This window comes from Lissotriton vulgaris, chromosome 11 (assembly GCF_964263255.1).
Source record: "Lissotriton vulgaris chromosome 11, aLisVul1.2, whole genome shotgun sequence".
Lineage (NCBI taxonomy): Eukaryota > Metazoa > Chordata > Amphibia > Caudata > Salamandridae > Lissotriton > Lissotriton vulgaris.
This window is the reverse complement of record NC_141699.1, coordinates 340,056,944-340,084,400: the sequence shown is the minus strand read 5'-3', so window position 1 is coordinate 340,084,400 and position 27,457 is coordinate 340,056,944. Positions and strand designations below refer to the sequence as shown.

Here is a 27,457-nt window from a genome sequence, read left to right as displayed (position 1 = left end):
CATTAAGAATTGATGTCATGAGGTCTTGCATGCACTAAAGATGTCTTTAGCCAGACAGACCTAAGAAGAAGGTGACAGGCGATGAGCTCTGGGGATGCTTAAAAGCTAACTCACCCTCCTGGTGCACCCCATGTCAATCGGTATACTGGTCACAGCTGCACATCTCCATGAGCGGTTTCTCTCTGCTCATTCTGGGGTGTGGAGGAGCTTTTGTATTGGGTTATTTTGAAATAATTTCATATATTTAGAAGATGTGGCTCATTTATTCCCATTCTAGAAAATGTGGGGTATGCTTGAGTTTTTTGGGAATGTTTTGTTTTGTTTGTTTTGTTTTAAATGTCTGCATTTCATAGACATATGGCTAATTAAAAACCTTTTCCAGATAGAATCATTTGTCGTCAAAACAAATGTGACAGGCACTAACTAGGTTACACATTCTCTCAGGCTACCTGGCAGTAAACCTATGCATCAAGTTATGCAGGTACTAGAGGGTTATGTGTCTTACTAAACGGCTATCACTATTTACCGAGAGCTTACGCGACAGCAGAACTTAGCATCCGATAACTGGAATCTTCCATACTCAGGCATCTGAGATAACCAATACCTTGGATTACACATATTTCACGGGATGAGGGCGCTGAGAGCAGAGCAGTCCCACAGGTTGCACTTCTCTTAGATCCTCAAGCTTTATACTGTAAAACTAGCTCGCAGGTTACAGAGCCTATGTGTTACTGTTTCAGCAAGAAGGTGTTTCCATCAGATTACAAAGATATCACAGGCTTGCATTTCCAAGAGTAAAATGTTTCTCTGGGTCAGCCATATCTTACAGAAACACGTAATTTACAGCAAAGCTACCCCACAGGTTAAGCATATTGGGCAGGCTCGCGGCTATGATAAAATAGCTATGCTTTAGGTTAGTAAATTGCAAAAATATCTTACCGCATCAGTGAAGAAAATGCTTCGTTAATAGTGACTGTCTCAAAATTAGGTTTTGGGACACAATTCTGGATGGCTTCCATTTCATGACAACAATGAATGCGACCAGCTTTTAGAAGTTCCCCATGAAATATAGGTGTTGAAAGGTGTTGAGCCATCCTGGCTCAATGCTAGACATCTCTCTGTGGCCTTTGGTATGAGGTCGTCTTGGGCACCTCCCATGTAGCTGCTCTTTCTGGCTCAGATCCTCACAGTGGCCCAGAGTAAGAAGAAGAAACTCGTGAGAAGAGGGGTGCAACGCCTTGATATGTATATAGATTACTAGTAAGGCGAGAAAGAATGGTGGTTGCACTTTCCCTCAAAGATTAAAAAGAGATACACATGGAGCAGTAAAGGTGATACAGGATAAGCCAGAGGGTACCAAAGGTGTACCAGGACCAGTTGTCACTAGCCAGCAGCCCTGGGAGATGTGGAAATGAAGGAGGAGGTGAGGCAAAGATTAGGCAGGTGGGTGGATGGTAGAAGGTTCTTGTGATGCAGAAAGAAGATTGTACTTGATGAATGCTTCAGCCCACGTAGAGAGATTAAAGAGAAGTTACACAGGATGAATTTCCTCATATTAATTTAGTAGGGCGGGGGTATGAGATGTAGCCACAATTGTTAACTAGAACTACCTGAAGAGCAAGGCTTTTTCAGACATGGTAATAATGAGGCGCCACCTTCACGGGGCAACACATAATTACAAAATAGTCCCTGTCAGCATTGGTAGGAAAACCCAGTGGTATCCCTGCAGTTACAGCAAAAGAGAGTGGCGTGAGGATTCATTGGCAGCAGGATTTACTGATGGGTGGCAACCCGCGCCACTTTGCACTGAACTGTATGTCTATTATGAAGAGATGTGATCTAGAGTGTGATAACGGGGCATCTAAGCCAAAGTGGTCTGCAATTGATATGTCAAGAGATTTAGAAGGATTTACCAAGAATTACTGCCTGAACTAGAGACAAAAAAAGTCAGGAAACTTGAGCTAGAATACTTGCTGCAAAGCAGGACAATGGGGTCACCTGGTATACGCACGAAGCTGTATAGGGAATTAGCAGGATGGCAAAAGTATAGTGCATGCTGGGAAACTAGGGATCCTAAAGTGGGCAGAAGAAGACCGAATATAAAAATACATTTCGGAGAAGTGACGACAGGGAGTAGATCAACAAGTTTGAAAAGGTGAGTAGTCTGTTGTTTTTCCAATAGTCCCAAACTGTTATGTAGCTGCCAACCAACAGACGTCATTAAGTGCAGAAGAGCGGAGCAACTGCACCTGGACTTTAGTCTGAAAGAAAAAACTGCAAATTTGATGTTCCCTGCAAAGTTTTAGGGACTAGTAATAAAAAATGTGTTTATTAAAAAGACATACATCGCGGGCCTTTAGTCAATTTGTGTGTCATTTACATTCTACTCTCACCCATGACAGCACACATGTTATGTTATGTTATGTAAAAATTCTTATAGAGCGCACTTACACCAAACGGTTTCTTGGCGCTATGGGCAAAAGGGAGCAGATGGGGAGAGATGAGAACAGGGAGAAGAAGAACAAGAGAAGGACCTAGTTGTGTGCTTTGCAGAACAAGTGGGTTTTCAGGAAAGACCTGAAGTGAGTGTAAGATGTAGTGAGCCTAAACTCTAAAGGGAGTGCGTTCCAAAAGGATGGGGCAAGAAACGAGAATCTGAGCCCTCCATGTTTCTTGCGTTTGAAGGTTGATATCTTGAGTAGTGCAAGATGGGAGGATCGGAGGTTACGAGAAGGGACATAGTGATAGAGGAGAGAGGAAATGAGCCATGGGCCAATGTGTCAGCCCACTTCAGTCATTGCATCTATTGAACAGTGAGTAGTGGCATTATGCACAGTATCACATTAGGTGCAAAGTACATTCTTCGCCAGCCTCACCAGCATAACTTCATTATGCAATCATCTCATAAATCTAAACGCATTAGCCCCTAACCTCCTAAGCATAACTCACATTAGGGGCATTGATCACAGTGGAGGATAACCTCCCAAGCATAAACCATATTATGCAAATAACCTCATACCTAAACCACAGTTAAAGGCATCAAACAGGGTGCATAAATTATACTACATGAATCACATTTCCTTGCACCACATAAATCACATTAGCACATAGTCTCCTAAGGAAGACCATAGTAGAGGCATAAATCACATTAGGGCCTGGCGCCCTACAAACCTCCCAGTCCCCCTGGCCAACTAGCCTTCGCAAAAGGTGCTCAAACGCCCTTTGTCCGGAATGTCAGGGCTACTGTATAGCAGCTGAATCCAAAGTGCGCCACTGCACACACCTAAATGTAGCAGCTGCCCACTAATTGCTGGGCAGCTGTGAAACTCACTGGCACTCACTGTGCCTCTGCTCCCTCTCAGGGACTCTCTCTCAATTGTGCCCAGCTTGTTGCAGCTGCCCGCGCTGGTGCGGCGCAGCTGTGGCACTTCTCATGAAGAGAGCCCGGCACCTCTGTGCCATCTGGATCCCCCCTTGTGGCATTAAGCACATGCCCCCATAGTTGAAGCGGCCCACTCTCTGGTGGGACCAGCCAGGCACCTACAATGTACCTCGATCTTTCCCCAAAGACTGGGGCACTCTGGAGCTCTCTCATACACAAAAAAAGAACTTGCCCACAAAGAACTGTGGGGCCAGATGGGGCAGCTCGGAAACGTAGCACTCACCAGGACTGGCGATCTTGCCGTAGCTCCTGGCACCGCTCGGGGTCTCCTCTCCTTGGCCAGGCAGACAGGCAGCACTTCTCTCGCAGCGCGGGGCTTCCCTTCACTCCTGGAAGCCCCGCGCTGCCATCAGCAGCTTCTGCCGCCCTTTCTTCTTCACCAGGGCCCCCTTCTGGGACCCGGGGCTCTCTCTGACGCTTCGCCCGGTCCCCTCTCTCTTGGGACCGGGACTTCGAATGGGAGCCCTCGAGGCTCCGGACGCACTTTAGGCGCCGGCCCCTCCACCTCTCTACTTCTGGGTCGCGATCGGCAGCAGCCCGGCAACTCCTTTTCTCCGGGCAAATGTGGGGTGGGCACCCACCGGTCCGACAATAAGAATTGCAGCAAATGCGGGGTAGACTCTCACAAATAGGCAGCATAAGGCAGGGTGGGAAAATGCCAGCCTCAAAGCGAAATAATCGGCATAGACGCGGGGTGTGCTCCCGCTAAAGATACAAGTCGGGGGAATCCCTACACTGGGGATTCCCTATAACAGGGCTGCACTGCAAAGCCCACGCTCTCCATCAGCTGCAGGGAGATAGCGCCTTTAGGAAATAAAATAAAGCGCTCACAAGGCGCTAGATGCCACAAGAGTTCTGGAAGTCCTTGAGGATGATCAGCACAAAAAGGTCCAAAATAACAGGTGTTCCAGGTCCAGGGGCAAGGCAGGGCCCAGGGAGGCAAGCCCTCATTGCAGCCCCCCTGGGCCCCAGCAGCAGCACGCCCCAGCAGGAACAGCACACCAAGACTAAACATTTTCATGGGGTCACAGCCCCTATATTTATATTATAAAATCCCATTGTGTCACAGCAGCACAGGGCTTGGGGACACCAGTCAGAACTGGTTTAGGGGAGATTTGGAGCACTTTGTTTTGCCCAGCTCCTCTCCCCTTTGTCTGGTGGGGGCTCAGTGATCAGACACACCACAGGGGCGGAGCCAGCATTATACTAGGGAAGCACCATCCTATTCAGAGTCAGAGGATTTCTCCTCCCACCACTCTCAGCTCAGGTGTCACATTCAGCCTAGCTCCGACTCATCCTGTCCCTCCTGGAGCCACCCACACCCCTCAGCTCCTGTCAATCACATGCCAAACATGCAATTCACATCAGGCAGGCAGACACATAGCACACAGAAATTCCAACTTCTAAAAGTGGCATTTCTTCACCAGTCACCATAATTCTACGCACACCATTGTGCAGCATTTATTCTCACAAGTTCATACATACTAAACTCGACCCTGCCCTCCTCTCATACCAGGAATTCCCATGGACACACTTAACCCCAATGCATTCCTATGGGAAGGCAGCCCAATCTCACCACACGCAAAAAGAGAGCGCACACACTTTACACTGGGCCACAAAGCTGAAGTGTGCAGAGGCTTAAAATCACTACCACCATGTCAGAGCTAAAGGTAAAACGTTCAGGGGTGAACCTGTCAAAAAGGGCCAAGTCCAACATGGACCAATCATTTGGTTTTCCATTTACTCCTTTAACAAGTCCCTTTAAATGACTTTTTATTTTTTGTCCATACATGATGTGCTATTGAATACCTCAGCTCACCAGTGACTGATGAGGAATATTTCGTTCTAAGCATTACCAATGCATGTTTTATTAATGCACCTGATATGTGTATTTCTTTAACTGTTATATAAAAAAAATTAAAAGAAGAAAAGCATGTTAAAGAAATACAAATCAGTGCCCAATACCTTCCAAGCACCCTTTATAAGTGTTATTAATTATTTTTTATACTTTCATTAAAAATGATAAAGTGTAAGCATAATCACATAGAGTACCATCAATGATAAGTGCAATACAAAAACAACCAATAGCCAAGCTAAAAGGTCTGACCTTGGCAGGCGTGTGGGATGGTTACGTTTTTTTAATAATCAATGTTATTGCATACATCTGCATAAAAAAGAAAGTATGCCACAGCCTAAACAAGGCCGCCATAAGCTCCCAAAAGCATTTGTAACTTTTAAAATAATTCAGTGATATGGCTGTTGTACTGGTGATGTCTTTTAAATACCAACCCTTCCATCTGCTTCATGAATTTTAAAGTTGTATTATTTGTGACCGAGACAAGAATACATCACAATCTAAACGAGCACTTAAATCACAGGCAGGCACAACGTTACTGTGTCACATTAGTACTTTATAGCAGCAACTGTACAAAAACAGACAGGAAATAAATCCCAATCTAACTGGGAAGCAGAAGTGCAAGCCAATTACATAACTGGTATTTAAAGTTAAAATAAAAAATACGTAAAAAGCACACTTTGAAACAGCTTTGTCACTGAACAGAAACAAACTACTTTTAAGTGGATGTGAACAAAGCTCAGCTTCCTCAAAAAGCAAAATGTTCCAAGTATACGGAGTAGAAGTGAAAGCTTCCCTCTCACACAGCAGGGCCGGCTCTAGGCATGTGCAAGCTGTGCACCTGCACAGGGCCACCAAACCCCAGGGGCCACCACGCCAATATATATCCTTAATATATTAATCCTCTGAGGATGGATACATATTTGTGTGGTGGCCCCTGGCAGGGATTTGGTGGCCTCCGGCTCTGTTCCACTTCTAAACACCCTGACCCCCTCCCCTCTTTACCGGCCTGCGCGCTCCGCCCCGCCCGGACCCTCTCTTCCGGGCCCCCTACCTATGCTCCTTGCCCAGGGCCACCATGAGCCTAGAGCCGGCCCTGCACACAGTGACAGTATCTGAAAATAAAGATGACTTTAACCAGGGCTCAAAAAAAGGCTGGGTACCTCTTTCCGAGTCCAGATTATGCACGTTTTAAGAAACCCCTGATCTCATCCATTTCGACTTTATTTAAATATGTGTTTCCTTTATGGTTTAACGTATCATGTAAAAGGTACTATGGGCATCCTAGCACATCCCAAAGCGTGCAGTTAACAATAAGAATGTGTGTAACAAACATAAAATGTCAAATTAATGGTATATAAAAATATAAAAATAATAGAAAAATAAAATAGTAAAACAACTATTTTGTGAGGTCACCGTTGATGAAACATACTCAGGATTTACATATGTCAAACTTCAGCATCTTTGCCAGAAGTACATCAGCTAATCCTAGATTTCACATGCATAAGTTTTGCTAATGCCAGATCTATGCCGCTCTGCAAAGAAAGTGTGGACTAAGATTAGGCATGGGCGTAAAATCCGTTCCGCTCGCGGATTTTGCGGATTTTCGGTAAATCCGCAATCCGCGAGATTCGCGGATTTCCCGCAAAATCCGCAAATCCGCGCGCTGCGGATTTTTTGCTTGTGTTCGCACTGCTCGCGGCCCGTGGCGCGGGCAGCAACAATCTCGCACTCGCGAAATTACAAAAAAAAATAAAAATGGCGGAGGAGTGAAGGAAGGAAGTGGCCCAGTCTCCAACTTCCTGTTCCTGTCCAGCAAGTTCCTCCCATTGGGGAGGGGTGAAGGAAGTGCCCCAGTCTCCAACTTCCTGTTCCTGTTTCCTTTCCTGGCCATTTTGGATACGATCTTGACTGGGAAGGATTACTTTTTGTGGATGCTGCTGGATATTTGGATTTGAGGCCTTTTGGATTCAAAATTTGATTTCACAAGTAAGTTGATAAGTTGATGTTGTTTGCGGTGATTTTTGTGTGTGTTTTTCGACTTTTGGGGTGGTGTTGGGGGCTGGCTATGTTGGTGGTGGGCCATTTGTATTACTTTTGGATTCGAAATTTGATTTCACAAGTAAGTTGATAAGTTGATTTTCTTTGTGGTGATTTTTGTGTGTGTTTTCCGACTTTTGGGGTGGTTTGGGGGATTTTGCGGGTGTTTTCCCGCGTTCGCGTCGTGAAGCAACAATCTCGCACTCGCGAAATTGCAAAAAGTGCAAATAGGCTGGGCACGTAGAAACAACAAGTTCGCAAAACTGGCGACCTGACAAGTAAGTTCGCAATTTGCGAAATTGCACAAAACCCTCGCGAACTTGCAGAAACCCGTGCGAACACCCCAAAAAAAAAATCCGCAAAATCCGCGAGGATTCGCGGATTTTGCGGATTTTCGCAATCCGCAAATCCGCAAATTCGCGGATTGCGAATCCGCAAAATCCGCTCATGCCTAACTAAGATACGTAAGAATACAGAGGAGGAAAAGGTAGAAAGATAGTGGTATAATCACAGAGTTGTAATGGTCACAAAAGGTAGGTCCGTCCTTAATCTTTACTCCATCAACCAAATGTTTTTAATCTGCCATATGAATGTTAGATGTAGACAATGTGCAAGGGCTTAACTTTGGTTACTATTTCGATTATGTTTTAATATCGCTATCTTCATTTTATTTTTTTAATTACTCAATTATGGTATTAAGCCTTGAAAAATCTCCTTGACTAACAGGTTAGAGCGAATCATGTGTCGGCTGAATGAGAGATACAAACATCCCCTATTCTGTTTAGACATACCTGTGACAAGTATATGAGAAATAAGGAATTTACATCATAAAATGACAGAAACACACGTCTTAAAACTACATTGGGTGGTACATTTCTTTAGACACTTGCAAAGTGAGCATGATCAGATTGTTTAAATACCACAAATTTGGCCTGTCTTTTATCATCTAAAAATGGCTGTATATTACGGCTGTTTCAGTCTTCAATTCGTAGAAAGAGTCAGACTGTGGTATACAAATAACCTGCTAACCTGACCTTTTAAAAAAGTATAAAAAAAATCACAGTTGACAAACTGTGTGCATGCATAACTTTCTGGGGCTAATTAATACTATTAAGCCTTTTGGTTTCTAACATTCAATGCAAAATACATCATTGGGAAAAGTAATTAACAATGCAGTGCATTTTACACGATTGCATGTAATGATATCTACCACTGATATTTCAGTGTAGTCAGAAGGTTTGGAAGAAATTCCATAATGTGTAAGGACCTTTCACAACATCCTGGTGTCTGCAGCACTGCACAAGAGACCATCCCGTGTCAGCAAATGTTCTACCAGACTGGAGCCTCTGCAGAGCCTATAGTGGTGGAATCAAATGTGATGTGTACAAAGTACATCTCTAGCCTATCAGGAGATTCTTCCCCACACTTTCCTGCTCAATAGCGTCTCTTCTGATAAACAAGAACAGCTGTGACTATGTGCGTGAGTTGAGGCCCCTATCCGATCATTCCCCTGTTCAATCCACGCTTCTAAAGTCCAATCATGCTCTTCACGTGGAAGTAATTCTTACCACAGGAACATCCACTGAGAGACACCCCTGCTTTCCCCTCCGATCATAATTACGGGCGGTCAGACACACTGTCACCAGATAAGGCATTATTCAAGAGTTCCTGGATCCAGTTCTTTGCACTGAAACATTTCACGCATTGGGCCCGATTCACAAAAGTAATCTGAGACAAAATTCTAACTTTACGACTTTCGATATTCACAAAGGGCATTTAGGAGTAGTAGAGTTAGGAACCCTAACTTTACTATTCCTAAATGCCCTTTGTGACTACCGAAAGTCATAAAGTTAGGATTTTAAGACCAAAACTTAAGTTAAACTGAGACAAAATCCTAACATTACAACTGTCGGTATTCACAAAGGGAATTTAGAAGTAGTAAAGTTAGGATTCCTACCTTTACTACTCTTAAATGCCCTTTGTGAATAACGAAAGTCGTAAAGTTAGGATTTTGTCTCAGATTACTTTTGTGAATCGGGCCCATTGCTTCTATTCCCCACACAGCCTCAATTGTCTCCTTCCTATCCAACCATCTTTTGTAAATAGTACATCCCATTCACAGCGTTTGTTCCACTCTCCTAGTATTCCACTTCCTTTGAGAAGTAGCACTTAGCTTTAGAACATACCTCATGTTTGGCCCAAACCCCCAGTATTTAATTTTCTTTAGAAACAATAATCTGCATTAAACACATAGCATTTGTTCAACAACCTTAATATCCCCTCACTATTGAAGCCTTTCCTAACATTGCAACATTTAATCGATTAAGTAGGATCAACAGCCATATAATGCCCTCACTATAGAAGCAGGTATTAGAATTAGAATATTACACACAGCACATTTATCATAGACCCACTGTTAATATTTTATGGAATCCGTTTTTAAGCATTAGAACATTCCATCCATATTGTTTGTTTACATCATTGGTGTTCACATCTATTGAAACAATTCTTCGGATTACAGGTCTCTGTCGTTATTTTATTCTACTAGTCTTTACCATGCCTTAGAAATAATATTTAGCATGACAATGCTCCACCCATAGCGTTTGTCCCACAACCTCACTAGGCAGCCACCTACTTAGGTACTTATTAGAACCTTCCACCCAGGAAGTTTGATCCACAGCCTAATAGTCTCATTCCTCTAGATGAAGGACCTAGTATTACAATATCACTCAGCCCGTTTTTACTCCCCTGCAACTACACCCACTTCCAACATATAGAAAAGTTAATAGCATTAGAACACTCCAGTCCCAATATTTCTCCTTAGCCCCCAGATTACACTTCATTTAGAAGTAGTTCCTAGAACTAAAACATTCCACCATATTCTTTGTTTACAACCCTCTCTTGTTTTGCTCTTTCCATAGAACCTTGAGCATTTAAGCACTTCACCTATAATATTTGTTGCTCAGCCTCAACACCCCCTTCCAATAGTTGCAATTCTGAACATTAACATACTACGCACACGCACAGTTTGTTCCATGCTCTCAATATTCCTCTTCCTGGAGAAGCAGTTTCTATCATCAGGACAGTCAGCTACATTGTCGTTCCACACCATTGGAACCACACTCTTTTTAGAAGCAAGTCTTGACATTTATGCCTACCACCATTAAGGTTTGTTCCACATCTCTATATTTAAAACGTTTCTATAGATACAAATTCTTTGCATTAGAACATTCTGTTCATTACACTGAACGATCCACAGCATAATTATTCGTCTCCCCATAGAAGCAATTATTGGCATTAGGACTTTCCAAGCATAATTGTTTGTTCCAAAGCTCCAGTATTCTACTCCCTCTAGAAGCAGCTCTTGGAATTATTATATTCCAACCATACTGTTGTTCCACAGCTTTGGTGTTCCTCACTCTGGTTTAGCATAGCAAGCCTTACCATTAGAACACTCCACCCATAATATGTGCCCACTGCATAACCGTTCCTCTTTAAATAGGCATTTTGTACCCTTGAAACACCACACACTCAAACACACACAATTTGTTCAACAACCCAAGTAGTCTCATTCTTATAGGTGGTAGTCCCAGCACTACAATGTTTCTCACATAACGTTTTATCCACAGCTGCTGTACTCCTTTCTGAAGCAAGTCTTAGTGTTAACATTCTCCACCCATATTATCTGATCTGAAACCTAAGATCTTCTTTCCTATAGAAGTACTTAACTAAGAATTTCACTTAATTCATGAATTACTTCAGTCAGGTCGTGGCTACACCGCTGCAGTCACCTAAGCTTTTAAATACAATATTTCTCTCTTTACTCTGACTCCTCAAAGGGTGTTCCATTTGCCAATTCAGTTACTTTTTCAAAGTCAGTCATTCGTGCCATGGTTGAGATGTGTACACAGGCCATCGGTGGGGAAGGTGAGTGCGGCTGAATGGCTGGAATGAGGAAGAATAGGGTTAGGAGTAATAGTGATTACAGTAAGTAGTTACCACTTCATATTTCCTCCTGATCAAAGTTCTTGCTTCATTGAGGAAATACCCAAGCAGATAACACTTGGCCTTCTTTGTCAGGATAAGGAGGATATATCTGGCACACACACATCATCTGTGCCTCACTTATAAAGTAACCAGTGGGAATTGATGAGCTCCAATGTATGATATACAAATAAATAATAAGGTCTACCTATTTCACACTTCCATAAAAACATCCCAGTTGCACAAACAGAACCCTTATTTGGCGTGACATCATTGAAATTCTCAAAAGCCCTCTACATCAAAGTTGCATGTCAATTCTTTTTAGGACAGACATTTAGCCAGTTGGCTTGTTTTTACTGCACCTCAGTTGCAAACCCTATAATAGATAATGTTTCTCACCTTCAGGGCCAAGGCAACCAAAATTCAGAAAAATCTAAATTATATGACAGATCTTTTTATGGTTTAGAAGTGTTCAAGAACAGACAGGGCAACAATTCTTCAGGAACATAATAACCATCTGGGCTACCGCCTCCAGCAGAGACAGATGTTTGGACTGTGCTTCTGCCTGCTACTAAAGGAGATAATGAGGACTCTACCTGGAGAGATCCGCTCAATTCATCAAACTCCATGCCAGACTCAACATTTTGGCCATGAACGTTGGAATCACAGACGTATCTACACCCTTCATTTTTCCATTATACCCTGTAAGCTGGCACGGTGAAGGAGTAATGTACCAAAGATATCCAGCAGAATGGATCTGACTGTGCAAGAAGAAAATGAGAGTTGATCCAGATTCTATCAAGAAATGATTTCCAAAACTTATATGGGGCACAGCTGTTTATCTGATCCTGTTTCAACTCATCCTTCTTGGGCACCTAACCTCTGGAGAAAGAAAATATCTGCAATAAGAAGGATCGCGCAATCCATGCCTGTGGTGCTCATGAGAAGAGGTCCACAACCTCATACCTAATGCAGATTTTTGCTTCCAGCACATGTCATCCAAATCCTCCCAATTTCTGCTGCACCTCACCAACAAACCAATGTTGATAATAGGATCAAAAGTAATGTACATTGTATTTATTGTTCTCAGCATTTGTCATAACAAAATACATCTTGCGATATACAAACCCGATAAAAAGGGATCAAAAGTAATGGTTGCACTGTGGCCCAATCACCACTAGCACCAACTGCATCAGTTTGATCTCCACAGAGGGCTTCACTGGCCAGGCCAAAGAGAAAAAAAGCATTGGCAATGCCAATCGGTCTTGCTTCCTTTTACATAGAAGCTTAACTGATTCAATTGCCAAAGCTTGTTTATAGTAATCTTTAATGTCTGTCAAAATCGATATTGTAGCTTACTCAGATCTGTTGCATTTTTTCTAGTGACCACTTTGTGGCACTGAAATGCAGCAAGGCTCTGTTCTCTTAGATTCAATTTTGTGTTTGTAGCAGGAAGAAATTGCAAATCTACCAAAAGTCAAACCAAAACAGTCCTGTGTGGGTGAGGCAAACATAGAAAGGGAGGAACGCTACAAATATCACCCAATCCTCTGAGAATATTACAAAAGACATCCAATCTTGAGCAAAGATAGGCACTGTGAGTATAAAGCTGTCTTCAACAGACAGCAGAAACTGTCTGCAGCGAGACCGCAAAATAATGAGTCCGCTATCAGATGAGAAACTCTGGCTCAAGCCAAGCTACATTCTAGGTACATAGAAAAACAAAGCAGATTCGCAAAATACAGAGGGGCATGCAAACGTAGCAGATAGTTGCCTGGCCCATGGTCAGAGCTAAAACAAGGACCCGTGTCTCCACAGGAAACAGAACAAAACAGGAAAAAGTAGAATTAATTATCTTTCCTGGGAGGTATGGTATAGGGAGAGCCAATATTTACAAAGATGTAGTTGACAATGAGGGTTATTGCTTCTGTTGAGTTGGTAAATGGAAAAATAAACAAATACTTTGAGGGTGCAACCGAAATCTCCATGAATTAAAAACTGAAAGTCGATTTTATATCTAATTGTTTTACAAATCTTGTAATGTGTCTACCCTACTTTTTCCAAACTCTACTGTAATTTGTGTAAATATTTTCGACTTGAGAAGCCCATCCAAAAAGAATTGCATATAATACTTCATACAATGTACATTTTTCCTAGACGGAAGAAAATCTTACCCTTAAAATGTCTTAATCACGAAGAGAGTACCTATCAGCATTCTAACAGTTTATAACTCTAACGATTAAAAGTTGATGTGGGGTGACATAACTAGTCATAGCACGGTAAACATTTACATAACCAGTTCTACAAGCAAATGTTACCTTATCAACAACTAAGGAGTTCACAAATCAAAAATTATTACATACAAATGCAGATGCGGCCCGTGGAGGAAGTTGCGGTGAGGCGGAGGGGCAGGGTGGGGGGTGCTAAAAGCCGGTATATGGATAATTGGAGGTAAGTAAACAATTTAATTAATAAAACGAATTTCGTAGCATGCCCTGATGCAATGCAGGGCATGATACGAAATTCGTTTAATTAATTAAATTGTTTACTTACCTCCAATTATCCATATGCCGGTTTTTAGCACCCTCCACCCTGCCCCTCCTCCGCTCCGCATCTCTGTCCCACTGCAACGCCCTTCACGGGCCGCAGCTGTACAAATGTTTAGAGTTGAGCAGGTGCCATGAAAGCAGGCTTCTCCAACGAGAAGCTCTCGAGCTACTGGTAGCTCTGCCTGACAGTAGCTCTGCTGTATTGAGTCCACACTACTAAATTGGAAACTTTTGCTTGGTTGAATTAATATATGTATCCCAAAATTGAAAAGTGTGTATTTGAGACAACAGTCTATTTAACTCATAGGCAGCTGCGGTCGGCAGTGGGAGTACCTGCCAGGGCGGTGTGGTGGGGAGGGGCAGGGTGGGGGTAGTAATCTATGGATTACGCAGCTTTACAGGTAAGTAAACATATAAATAAATAAAACAAATTTCTTTGCGCGCACTGCATCGCATTTGGGGATGCAGTGCACGCAGAGAAATTCGTTTTATTTATTTAAATGTTTACTTACCTGTAAAGTTCCGTAATCCATAGATTACTACCCCCCCACCCTGCCCCTCCCCCTCCCCACTTCACCGCCCGTCAGGTACTCCCACTATCGACCGCGGCTGCTTATAAGCTTAGCTAGTTTTCGAAATCAAATGGCGGGCTTTTCAAAATATGTCTAAAGCTAATACCGAGGGGTGATTCATGAGGCTGGGGAAATTTATTTCTAAAATTATTACATTGGTGCCAGTGGCACTGCAGCTATGGCTGTCAAGTATTAACCCAGTAGATGCTTTCCGAAGTGATAAAGCCATTTCCACATTACTGTGGACAATTTTGCCTGATGCACTTAGGTAATTACTGCTGGTAATCTTGGATGGGATGGCCACTAACGTAATGTTGTCTCAAGTGGTCACTATTACAGTGTTGTAATCAAATCTAGGCCCCTAGTGTAATTTTCCCGATTCATGCCTTTATATAGGTATACTTTATCATATCCTTATATAGGCATAAAAAATACTACCCTATTTGGTCTACGCCATACAGCCCAAATACGGCATGGCTATTTCTACTAGGTTCCGAGAATTAACAAAGATTTCTTGGAAAAACCCACCTTCAGCAGCTAGGAACTACCCCCTGCTTGAATATTAAGTTCTCCAATAACTCCTGGCCTTTTCCAAGAATTTAGCCTTTGAGCGCCGATATTAAGTCCAAACATGCGCCAAAATCGGCACCTTCAAAGTATAAATATGCCCAGATTTGCCCAGTCAAACACACGGTGGTTTGGAGCAGATCGACTATCTACTTGCCCAACGTCCTGCAGCAGCAAGTGCCGAAGGAAGCCGACCCTCCAGCTGACTCACTGAGAGAGACGCTGTCTTTTCTCTTGCCGAGAAATCCAGCTCCAGTGTTTTCGGCTTACCCTTGCGGGTATCTGGGAAATCGAGACCTGAGAGAGAGATACAAGACCTCCTTCATTCTAACACCAAGGTACGGAGCTGATTAGACCTCTTGGAATAGATTCCTGGCAGAGAATTACATAACTTAGACTACTCCTCACTTACTTCTTCCCTCGTACTAGACTCAGGTTAGGTAGACCGGGGTAGGCGTATTTTAGAAGCACCCGTTGAGTACTTTTAGTCATTATTTATTAGTGTATGTATTTTATACATTTTATGCACTTTTATGGCTTAGAAACCATATCATGCTTTTACAGTACTACTTTATAATACTGTTCGTATTATATGCATTGTACTTCATAACCTGTATTACGGTTGTAGCAGTTCATTTCCAATGCTTGAGAAAGAAGACTGTTCAATAAATACTTTTTATTGAAAACACCCGTCTCTCTATTTCTCTGCATCTCTCGTGAAACGAAGTATGCTCGAAAGACTGAGTAAAATAGTTATCTATTGTTTCCGCGACTCTAGAGATTTGATTTCTTATTCTTGGGAAACAAAAGTTGTCATGTTTATGCAGTTGTCAGAAACAAATCCCTTCTTGTGAATTCGAGAACGTTTCTAGTGACCTCTGAGCTAGCTGGCACTCACTATTAAGTTTAATATATTCGGTAGAGACCTAGTCGATATCAGTCCTACGTCTAAACTACAGTATATATTATTCCAATGCGCAGAGCCTATTGGGAATATAGGAACTACACGACAACTGCACTAACATTATTAGCAGCTTGATATGATTTTCATTGAGCATAATTAGCTCTTAGAAGTTAGGAGAAACCCAGCATTGGAAGATACAGAATGACAGACCATACAAAACACTGGCCCTTGTTTGTAATATGCTTCGCCCTCACGTCATTGCCATGATTATGGCCCGATTACAAGTGGACCAAATGGGAGATTGGCATTTATTATGTGTGGAATGTTTACCTCAAATCTCAGTTTTCGGATCCCTGTGCAAGAGTTTGAGCACAGATAGGAATATAACAGCAGATATGGAAACGGCGTACAGAAAAAAAAAGTATTAAAAGAGTTTCCATCCTATATTCTGCCATTAAATATGCAGAATTTATATTCGCGTTTTCCTGGTGCTAATATGCGTGGGATTTCCACGCGGAAAAGTGGAATTACCACATTTTTGATGATTTCCTCTGAATATAATTTTTAGGGTAAATGCACACAGCAAACTATTTTCCACACATTAGGGACCATTTTTCCCACGAATAAACTCTAATTAAGGGACTGAAACGTGCGTGATGAATTGATTTGCCTGGTCCTGTTCTATTGCAAAGGGCATTTCCTGTACTGCTAATGGTATAATATGGCGGCATAACTTTGCACAGAACGACGTTATAATGTGGCATAAGGTTAATTTCTCAGCACAAATGATTTCCTCTGCATAAGTAATTTTTAGAATGACGGGTTTGCACTGAGAACGTTTGTTCATCAATGTTGGTGTTTTCTTTTGAGAACTGGGCTCTCGGTCTTTCCTTGCATCATTGCATGGCATATTTCCAAAGCCTTGGCGGCACCCCACCCTGAGAATATTCCCTTATCGAGAAATATTTATGCAGGTCAGCATGTCTCTTCCATTGAAATGAGTTCCTGTTATACTTAAGTAGATAGATTTCATGGTCAACAGAACCTTTGGCCGCGTGTGTGCTGCCTGGTGCAACAATGAGTTCCGACTTCACAATGCCTGATGTCAGAGGCAGCGTGAAAGGCAAGTCAGGTCACAAAGCAGCGGTTTAAAGCAATGGAAATGAAATATTGTTTTTCTTTCTTCTGTTTTGTTTTTATATCTCACATTGAGAAGCAGAAAGAACATGTTTATTGTTTGCACTCCTTAGCAAATTATAGAAACGTTTGAATCTTTTTTCATGTTTCTAACCCCTCAAGAGCTACTGCAGCTGATTTTTAGTTTTTTTTTAAAAACGAAATTGTATTAAACTGTTTCTAATATCTTTTTGAAACAAATATCTAACTGGTATTTCTTTAGTTTAATTTTGCACTAGAGGTTCTACTTTTATTCTTCATGTTTGCCAGCTATCTCTTTCATTTGAAAGAGCTATGCACCAAAGCGTTAAGTGGTTTGTAGAAAAAGTGATTGTGGGACCATGTATTATATGGGATAAAGTACCCCCTGACATACATGATAAGAATATTGCAATTCACCTCGGGATTCCATAACCTTATAAGGGAACTCAGCCTTCGGCCCCGTTCCTCTATATGGCTTTGGAACTCCTCTGTGACTTGAGATCGCCTTATAATGTACAGCAGAGGGTACTTTATCCCTTATGTAATGACCCAATATTATTTTCCTGTGGAAGTAAGGAACCACAAAGCTGATACTGTCGACAAATTAGAGCATCACCAGTTGTAATCCCTGTATGAACGACAAGTGTAGTTATAACCATAATTACCTTGATAGGTAATGCTCCCAAGATCTCCCATGTCTTGGGAGACACCTTCCGCAAGTCTTGACATTTTAGCCAACCCAAATTTAGATTCTTGGAATTGAAGTTTAACTATAACAGTGAAAAGTGCAGGTTTAAAAGATCCTTAAAAGTTCCAGCATGGATTCCTATAGGAGGTCAGACAACACATATATGAGTTTACCACTAAATAGTTGGGCAACACAATGTGAGTATGGCCCTGTCTGTGAGCTTCACACAGTACGGCCTGGTAGGCATATGAAGGTGACACGTACAACCGATACAAAAACTTTGCATGTTTGATGTAATAGACTATCATCATGGCCACTCAAATTGAATTCTGTGCAACTGTGTTTTCCACATGATAAAGGATTTGCTGCATTTGCCACATAATACACAATCTGCTGCATAATCTGTAGATTGAAACAAAAAAGATTTTTTGTTTCCTGAACAAATGGATCAAAAGTTACTAAACATGATGTGAAACATGTTGCCGTACAATGAAAGGTCCTTCACAAAGATTGCCTGGTCAACTTTCTGTTGCTTATTGCTGTATTTGTTTTTTAAACTGGCACTAATGAGGTGATAGCTTTGCTGCGAGAGTGTTAACATGTGCAAGCATTACAAAATAATGAAGTATCACAATCACAGACTGTGTCACAATACACTGCATATTTTGACCATTCTTGCAGCATAATTTAGAGAACGCTGCTGCATAATTTGGTCCTCTCCTGCCACATGATTCCAGTGGCCCAGACTATCTGTTTATTTTTTATTTTTAAGAATCTAGGCCACGTATCCACTAATGACATTGCCATCAGGGTGGGTATGTCTAAATTCATGTTTTAAACTGTACCTTTCAATAAATACCTCCAAATGGAGTGATATACTCTGATGTACTAAGGTGAAACCCTTACACATGTTAAAAAAATACACCTTTTTGAATCTTGAAGACTGTCATATTTTCACATGATGTTTGTTGCACTGCTCCATATGGTTTCATGGCTCGGCTCGTACACAGGCTCTTAAGAGTCAAGCCAGACCCCTGTCTCGCCTCTCATTGTTAGATTTCGAGTACACTCATTTCTAACTAGGGTTCTTCCCGCCTGGAATCTGAAAGGCTCTGATCCTGCAGTGTGGGTGTCAAGGAGGCCTTCCTACCTGAAATGGAGGCACCCTTGCAATAGGGAGCAAGGGTGCCTACGTTGGCACTAGGCAGCAAATTGCGCACCAGCACAGGGGTAAAGAACAGGGGCCTCATTTATGAGGCCTTGCGTCAGTTTTGCGCTGCGGATGCGTCACTTTTTGTGACGCATCTGCGGCGTAAAACATGCGCCTTGTTGCGCCATATTTAAAAAGTGACGCATCTAGGTAGATGCGTCACTTTTTAAACCCCTGCGCCACATTATACCTGCGTCAGGTATAATGTATGCAGAGGGGGCGTTCCCCCGCAAAAAGCCTCGTAATAGTGACGCAGTGAAATCTATGAGATTTCACTGCGTCACTTTTAGGATGCTGTTGCGTCAAAATCTTGCGCCTGCCTCACAGCAGGCGTAAGACTGACGCAAGCCCTTTCACATGGGGCTTTCCCCATGTGAAAGGACGCATTGCTGGAGATGCGTCACTTTTGTGACACACTCCAGCAATGCGTCACTTTTGCGCTTATAGATGCGTCAGAAATACTGACGTATCTGTAAGTCCTTGCGACATGATGCGTCATACATTAAATATGACGCATCATTGGTGTCGCAAGGAGTGCGCAGTGAAAAGTGACGCATCGCTGTTTTCACGCAGCGATGCGTCACTTTTCATAAATGAGGCCCCAGGAATTCACTGTGTTTCATAAATACTGTGCATTCCTGCCTTTTCACATTGGGGGTAGGGCAGAGCAGCGATTAGACCTGCGGTGCTGCCCTATGCCAATTCCTCATAAATTAGGCCATTAGTTCCCACCAAGGTCTGGCATACAAGTGAGAGTGACTGGCAGGGACTATTTCTGCTGATGACATATTTGAAAAAGAACCATGTTTCCAGGTTAAAGTCCCAAAAATAATGTCATATTTCTAAATAACTGATGTGTTGGTCGACAAATTCTCACCAGTGGATGAGCTGCAGAACTATATTGTTGAATTCCTCGCAGCTGTGCAGGCATCCAGAGGGGTAGACACGTCATCCCTCAAGGCAATCACAAAGCCATCCATCGCTCGTGTGTGACAGCCTCGGTGTTGCAATTGTCGTTTAGTACACTTACTGTGTGACACAGCAGAGTTGCTCACAGTTCCCAGGAGTAATAGATACCAAGGCTTCCCTGTAGCCTTTTTCAGCCCCGGGATTTTTCTTTAGACCTGTTGCTGTTTGACTGGTGTTGGCATGGTTTAAATGTATCAGTAGAAAGTGCTATTATAGTAAACATATGAGCATTTTCAATCACAACATGACTCAAATGCAGTCCAGCGCCAAACAAGGTTCAGCCCAGCATAATAAGAGGACTATACGGTTAAACCTCTGAAAGTATGCAATTCTGAATTGCAGCACTGCATCTGCCTCGCTGTCACGGATTTACCATACTTGCCACATAATGCATAACCTGCCACATAATTTGCAGGTTTGGATAAAAACATTTTTATTTCTAGCCAGTATGGATCAAAAGTTACTTAAAATGTGCCACGTGTGGATGCCTTAGCATAGGTTAACTCCTACCTTTCAGAAGTTGAGTGATGCATTCATGAGTTAAACTGGTGCTTTGGTGCTTTTGAGATGAAAGCTTGAAGCAGTGTTAATTTTTCTTATAATCACAAAATAGAGAACAAATAATACTGCAGAATGTGTCCCATTATGCCACATAATTCTAGTGCCCTTTATACGGGGAGACATCGCTGCTATCGGAACATTCCCACCAGGGAGACTGCCTCAGCTCAATTAATCCATTTCATGTAGTTTCCTTCCTATAACAGAATCTCCTCTCAAATCCTTCCTATGCGAATAACTATGCGCATGACCCCTTTTCTCTCACTCTAACTACTTCGTAGGCGAGTCCACTAGAATGGACACTGAACATAGAGGTGTGGGTTCAGCACTCACTCAACAGATTTTCATGTATCCCGACTTTTTTATGTTCGAATCATGACAGGACTGACTCAACCATTTATTCTTGCGAGGTCGACAACTTATAACGTTATCTATTGTGTTATGACACGCTACAACCCGACATGGGCATCAGAAAAGTGTTCAGCGAAGAGGAATTAAAGGGGGTAGTCATGAGCTTACAACTACAAGTTTACCAAAAGGAAACAGGGTCATGTTATTAAACGAGTGCAGACAGCCTAAAACAGCAGGGTAACAGGTGTAACACTGAATATACTCAAACATAATTTAATAATCAACCTGCGGTGTGCGCTAACAATCGCTACTTGCATGTTTTAACATAACCACCACATTCAAAACACCTGTCAGTCTCCGAGTCTGCTGACCTCCCGTGGAATCCCTGACACAGACGGGAGCTCGCTGACACATATGGCAGCGCCGTGCACTTGTTTTCAGAGGCCCTCATTCAGAGCTGCTCGTCAGCAGAAATCCACCGGGTGCGCTCAGCGCCCGCAGCAGAGTTTCACGGAGTTACCGTGCATTTCACATGCAGAGCTATTAGTCTGTCACGAATGTTATATTTACCCAATGCGTGCGAGGGGAAGGTGGCGAGGCAGGTGCACAGAGCCGCGAGGACAGCCAGGGCTCGCTCCATGGTGTCGCGCGCTAGGTGCAGCAGCTGTTGTTCTATCCGTCCCTCCTCTGCGAGGCAACGCCAGGCTGTCCTCGCTGGAGTCACACGATGACGGGAGACGAACTGAAGCCCTCAGGGTTCAAAGGCTGCCTTCAAAATGCCAGAGGGAGGGAGAGGGAAGGCTCAAGGAGTATCTACAGGAACTGGGATTTCTTGCCAAGGAAGCCACTCCTGTCTCTTCAGAGAGCGTCAGGACTATGAGAATGGTGCAACCAAAGCACGCAGACACATGTAAAGTGTACTGTGTGTGGCGCAAATAAACGTGGGGTTCTATTTGTTTGCATGCGTAAGCGTGTTAGGTGAGAATTTCACATGTGGGCAGTGTGTGCCCACATTAACCACTTCATTGCTAAGGCTTCCCCCCATTGCTAAGTCCTTTTTGGGATGTTTGGTGTAGCTCACTCTTAAACTTTCCGATTTTTTTAAAGCAAAAGGTGCCCAAACCAAATTTGTGTCCTTTTTTCTCAGTATCCTAGAGTTTCTAAAGGTAGATTTCCCTGGAGGATACCAAGAAAATAGACGAAATATAGCAACATTTTGGTTTCTGTGGTAAAAGAGTGCAGTTCACGAAAGCACATGTTTTTTTTAAAAAAAATCTAGAAGAATCAGTGGCAATGACTTTATCGGTAGACGTGGTGTGAAGACCGATAAAGTCATTTTCACCGATTCTTCTGAAGTTTAGCCAGATCAAGCCGCTCTGCCTTTTGATCCCTGGCTCTACTTCCCCTTCTCTAGCCCTCTTTCACACCTCTGATTGTCTAGCACGGTTGATCCACGTGCACTACTTCTTATTTATAAGCGTCGCGCATAATGTTTGAGAACACACTCGAGACAACTTCACGAGCACTTTTGGACGTACCTTCAATTGTTTGAATTTTACTCAGTGTTATTTCTTCCTTGTTTTTCTTCCTTTATTTTTTCCCATGGTTCGTGTAATTACAGGCTATTGTATACAAGTATGTTAACTTAAAATGTCCTGATTTTGATCCCAGCATTTAATTAAGGGATTTAACCCGTTGCATGCTTGTGACGGAACCGTTCCGTCACAAGCCTCAGGTGAGCTGTGCTTGTGATGGAACGGTTCCGTCACAGCCCGCTCGCCGCGCCAGCGCTGACGAAATATTGGGCGGGCGGGTTCGTGACGGAACCGTTCCGTCACAAGCACAGCTCACCCGCGAGCTGTGACGGAGCGGTTCCGTCACAAGCACGGAACCGCCACGCGGCCGCCCCACCCCCTTAGCGCTGCGGCGGAATAGCCGCCGCATCGAAGGGGTTAAACGCCGTCGACACTATGTACACCATATACGTTTTCCATATTGTTATGTCTAATATGGAATGGTGTCTCAACTATATCTTGTTTGTTCCATTTGAAATGTGCCCCTAAACAGACAAACTCTTTTTGCCTGAACCCTTTACTTTATGTTGTATGTTCCTTCGTGCTAAACTGGATGCAGGCTTGTGCCCCACTTATATCATTTTCTCTTCACTACTTTTTATACTTCAAATTGCATATTGAATTCCTGTCCGGCTGGACAGAGAGATATAGCACTGATTGAGGCTATAATAATTATTTTGTATCTGATCATTGTCTAGGGACAATTGTCTTTAGAAACAGTTAACTTACCCAAGGTCTTACAATTCAGTCCCCTTGTCTTTTTTTATATTAGGATCTTAAACTTGCATCTTTTCTAGATGGGGGGCCGGTGGGGGACAATGTGTGTTCATTTAGGAAGGTCCAGAATGAGTCTGGCTGCAGTGTTCTGCATGGTCTGGAGTCTTCTGAGGAGTTCGATGGAGATGCCGGCATAGAGGGTGTTGCCATAGTCGAGGTGGCTTGCGATGAGGGCTTGAGTGACAGTCTTCCTGGTGTTTGTTGGAATCCATCCTAAGATTCTGCAGAGCATGCACAGTGTGTAGAAGCAGGAGGAGGCAACTGCTTTAACTTGTCATTTCATGGTCGGTTGGCTGCCAAGAATGATGCCGAGATTGTGTGCGTGGTCGGCGTGGGCCTGAGTTCTGCAAATCACCAGGTATGGTCACATGTAGAGGTGTTCTTACCAGAAGATCAGCACTTCGGTTTTGTTGGAGTTGAGTTGGAGGCAGTTGTCTCCCATCCATTTGGTTATGTTGGTCATGGTGTTGCAAAAGTTGGCTTTGGTATTGGAGGGGTCTTCGGTGAATGAGAGGATCTGTTGAGTGAATATAAAGTATGTTGATGATGAGTGTGATCTGCATAGGAGTGTGTGTCATCTGCGTAGGAGATTATGTTTAGTCCGTGGGAATCCGATGGCGTAATTGTGAGGGGGGTTACGCCGCCCATGTAGAAGTTGAACAGGGTGAGGCTGAGGGATGATCCATGTGGCATGCATCATATGATGTATTTGGGTGCAGAGGTGAAAGGAGGCAGTTGGATGCTCTGTGAGCATCCTGTGAGGAAGAGGGTATACACTTGAGGGGGTCTTGCTGTATGACTATGTTGTGTAGTCTGTTGATGAGGATTTTGTGGGAGACTGTGTTGTACATGACAGAGAAGTCGAAGAGGATCAGGGCCACGGTTTCTCCATGGTCGAGGAGTGTTCTGATGTCGTCAGTGGCGGCAATCAGAGCGGTTTCAGTGCTGAGGTTGGCACAGAATCCTGTTTGAGAGTTATCTTATAGGTGGTTTTGATCCAGGAATTTGGAGAGCTGCTGGTTGATGGATTTCTCAAGAACTTTGGCTATGTAGGGGAGCAGGTAGATAGGATGGTACTTTTTGAGATCGTTGGGGTCATCGGAGGCTTTTTTTACGGAATCATTGATTTCATATTTATCATTTCAAGTGGGTAGGGACGCCTGGCTCCTGCATCCTTGTCAATGAGTCACTGACGTATATAGTGCCAGACATGTGTGGTGTGTACAAACTAATCTATGTTTTTAAATTTCTTTTTTTGCTCCGATCGCTAGATAGGAAAAACAATGCCCCTTGATGCGCCAGTCAGGCAGGAATTTAATTTCTTGAAAACGACTGCCTCATCAAGCATGCTGCTCAGAAATCCAAGTTTACAGTATAAATTCAAGAAATTTATATGTATAGTTGAGCTCTTCCCTTTTTTCCTGCACCCCACCATTCTGCTCTGACCCAACCAAGGGCCTGAATATGATGTCGGTCGGACCACCACCAAATGACAGCCCTTCGGTCCGACTGCTTATGATGCAGGCTGTTGGTCCCTCAGCGGTTAGGGGAAGACCGCCGCCTCCAACAGGATTTGAGATCCCATCAAAGCGGTGGTCGGAATCGTGTCACTTGAATGTCGGCGATGCCGAGGCAGGCATCGCAATCGGGATTGCGATACCCCTTACCGAGAGCTCTTTCATGCCGGATCGACCGATTTGAAACAACTGTCGGAAAGTGATTTGGTAGCCCTAAACATGTCCATCATGGGTCATTGTAAAGTGACCTAGGGAGCACAGGTAGTGCCCCCACGCACCTCCATGTACAGTGCATCATGCATCACATTGTGCATGGCACACAATGAATAAATGTTCTCAAAGTGCTCTTTTACACTGCGGCTTGTGCTGCAGCCTTTTTTTCTGAGCCGCAGCACAAGCCGCTGTGTAAATAGCACTTTCTGACTGCCAGCCTGGCGGTTGCATTGAAACCGCTGACTGCTTGTTGAGGGGGTCTCCTGACCGGTACGGTTGGCGGTTTAACTGGCAGCTACCCTAATCAGGCCCTACGTTGTTATTTGCAGAGGCTAGGTTTGAGAAAGAAGTCATGAGAAGTTGTGGCCTTACGCCCAGGGCAGTGAACTTTCAAAGTGAGGTTGAGACCCGGCGTTTGCTCACCATCCGTTAATTCTGGGCACATCCTGTAAACTCCCCTTGCTTAAAAATTAATGTAACCTTATAGAATGTAGCTTGTGCTCATGTACAGTGCTCCAGTGCCCTTGTGTTGAGTTCACGCTATATGAAAACTGCAAAAAAAGCTTTGGCAAACTCAATTGGTCTTGCCTATGCGAGATCTATTAGCTTTGTCAATTTATTTTTAGATAGGGGGGGGGGGGTACAGCATGAGTAAAAGTACAGCAAAAAGTGCCATGACATGGTCAATGTTGGCCATTTTATAGTTCTTTTTTTTTCTTTACTTTCAACAATGCTGCACAGCAGCTGTGCTGCTGTGCAACATGGCTTAAAAAAACATTGACAAAGCCAATAGATCTTGCAGAGGTAGTCCATTGTTAAATGTTTGTGTTTCCAGCCTACTTGCAGTTTATGGTGGAAACAGGTGAGAAATCCATGGGTAATCCTGGAAAGCTATAAGTCTCTGAAAAGTAGATGAAGTTCTGAATTCATGAAGGGGCCATTTGTGTAGATCTTCCAAGTTTTCCCAAAAGTTGTGAGATCCATGTAATGCATTCCACCTTGGACTCCTCCAGGTGTCTAATTAGCAAAAATGCTTGGGTTTGGTAGGTTTGCAAGTGATGACCAAATCGGGAACTAATGTAGCAGCTACTGCTATTGCTGATGCAATGCCGGGTTTTGAGGGTCTTTTGTGTTGAAGCTTCTAAGCTAAGCCACACAAGTGGGCTTGTGTTTTTATCAGAAGACGTGTGGGAACACTAGGTGGTAGCATTTTTGCAGATCCTTTCAGATTCTTGAAGTTCAGGTCACAAAAATATGAAGAGAAGGAGTGATTTTAGGCAAAGTTTAAAGTTTGCAGGGCATTTTGAGTCAGATAACGCCATGAGATCTACATACAACCACCATTGATTTTCATGGAGGTGTAGTTTTCAGAAATGTCTGGATTTGGCAGTTGCAGTCTCATGCCCAAATAGTGCACCCATTCAGCTTGGCAAGTGGGTTGATATTGGGATTTAACCCCACTCTATAGAAAGAATGGTGAGGTTTTAGGCATGGGGGTGGACCTGATGTTAGGTTTGGCCAGATCCCAACCTGAGGCAAACCGTCTCTCTCTCCCACCAGTACCAAGTTGGGACACCTGCAAGCCTTTGTTTTGCTTAAATGTAAAATCCCTGGTGCTCATGTTGCCAGTACCTCCATGGCCACTACACAAAATCCCAACTAAACCACACTCCCAGTCACCACCTACCCCCTCACCCTACAGCACCATATAACCAACCCACAACAGTACACAACCAATCCAACCGTGCAATTACCATTTCCAGCACAAACCCACCTAATAGCACCAAGAGCTCACCCATCACTACTCCTCTCCATCTCTGTACTTCCACCTGACCATTGTGTTACCAGCACCACAGTACCATCAACTATTATTATACTACCAAATCCTGCCACTATGTACAACCTGTATCTCTACACTATCACCCCAACCAAGAAACTATCACATAAAATGGCATAATATTGACTCCATCGATAAACTTCACCCACAACAATAACACTACCATTTATCACGGCATTATGAGGCCAAACGGCCTCTATCACTGCTCTACAATCACACTATAACGCTTATATAGCACTACTAGTTCACAAGGTAGTCAGGCTATAGTTTCAGTACAGTAATAACAAAACATCACCATATTAAATACTACAACACTACATTAGCACAACACAACAGCACACAAAATAAAGCAATAGCACACTAGCAATAATACCAACCCCACAGAAACAAAACCCAAAAGCAACACTATACAACAAAACTGCATGCAAAAAAGACAAGAAATAATACATCATTGACAATACGGCCTGGGCGAACTCCTGTCTGTTCATGGTGTTTGCAGAGTTTTCTGCACTCTGCGGAGCTGGCGGAATATGAAAATTCTGCTTTGCATAGTGCAGCGTTGTTTTTTTCCCTTCTCTCAATTGCGAACAGTAAGTTTGCGAGCGCGAGCTGCCACTCGGGTAGAATTTCTACCCAAACAGCAAGAAGGCCAGCGCGAATGACAGTTCGTGCTGCACCCCGCCACTTGCGGA

General features: G+C 43.2%; 1 protein-coding gene across 1 annotated transcript in view; it reads right to left on the bottom strand.

Annotated features, from left to right (window-relative positions):
* The window catches only part of SUSD2 (sushi domain containing 2), a 1,032,760-nt gene extending 1,011,151 nt beyond the window's left edge, over window positions 1–21,609 (bottom strand). The window contains exon 1 of the mRNA XM_086943298.1: window positions 21,418–21,609. Coding sequence (XP_086799424.1) covers window positions 21,418–21,487 — 70 coding nt within the window. The 5' untranslated portion in view covers window positions 21,488–21,609. The remainder of the gene's footprint in view (window positions 1–21,417) is intronic.
* Between the last annotated feature and the right edge of the window lie 5,848 nt (window positions 21,610–27,457).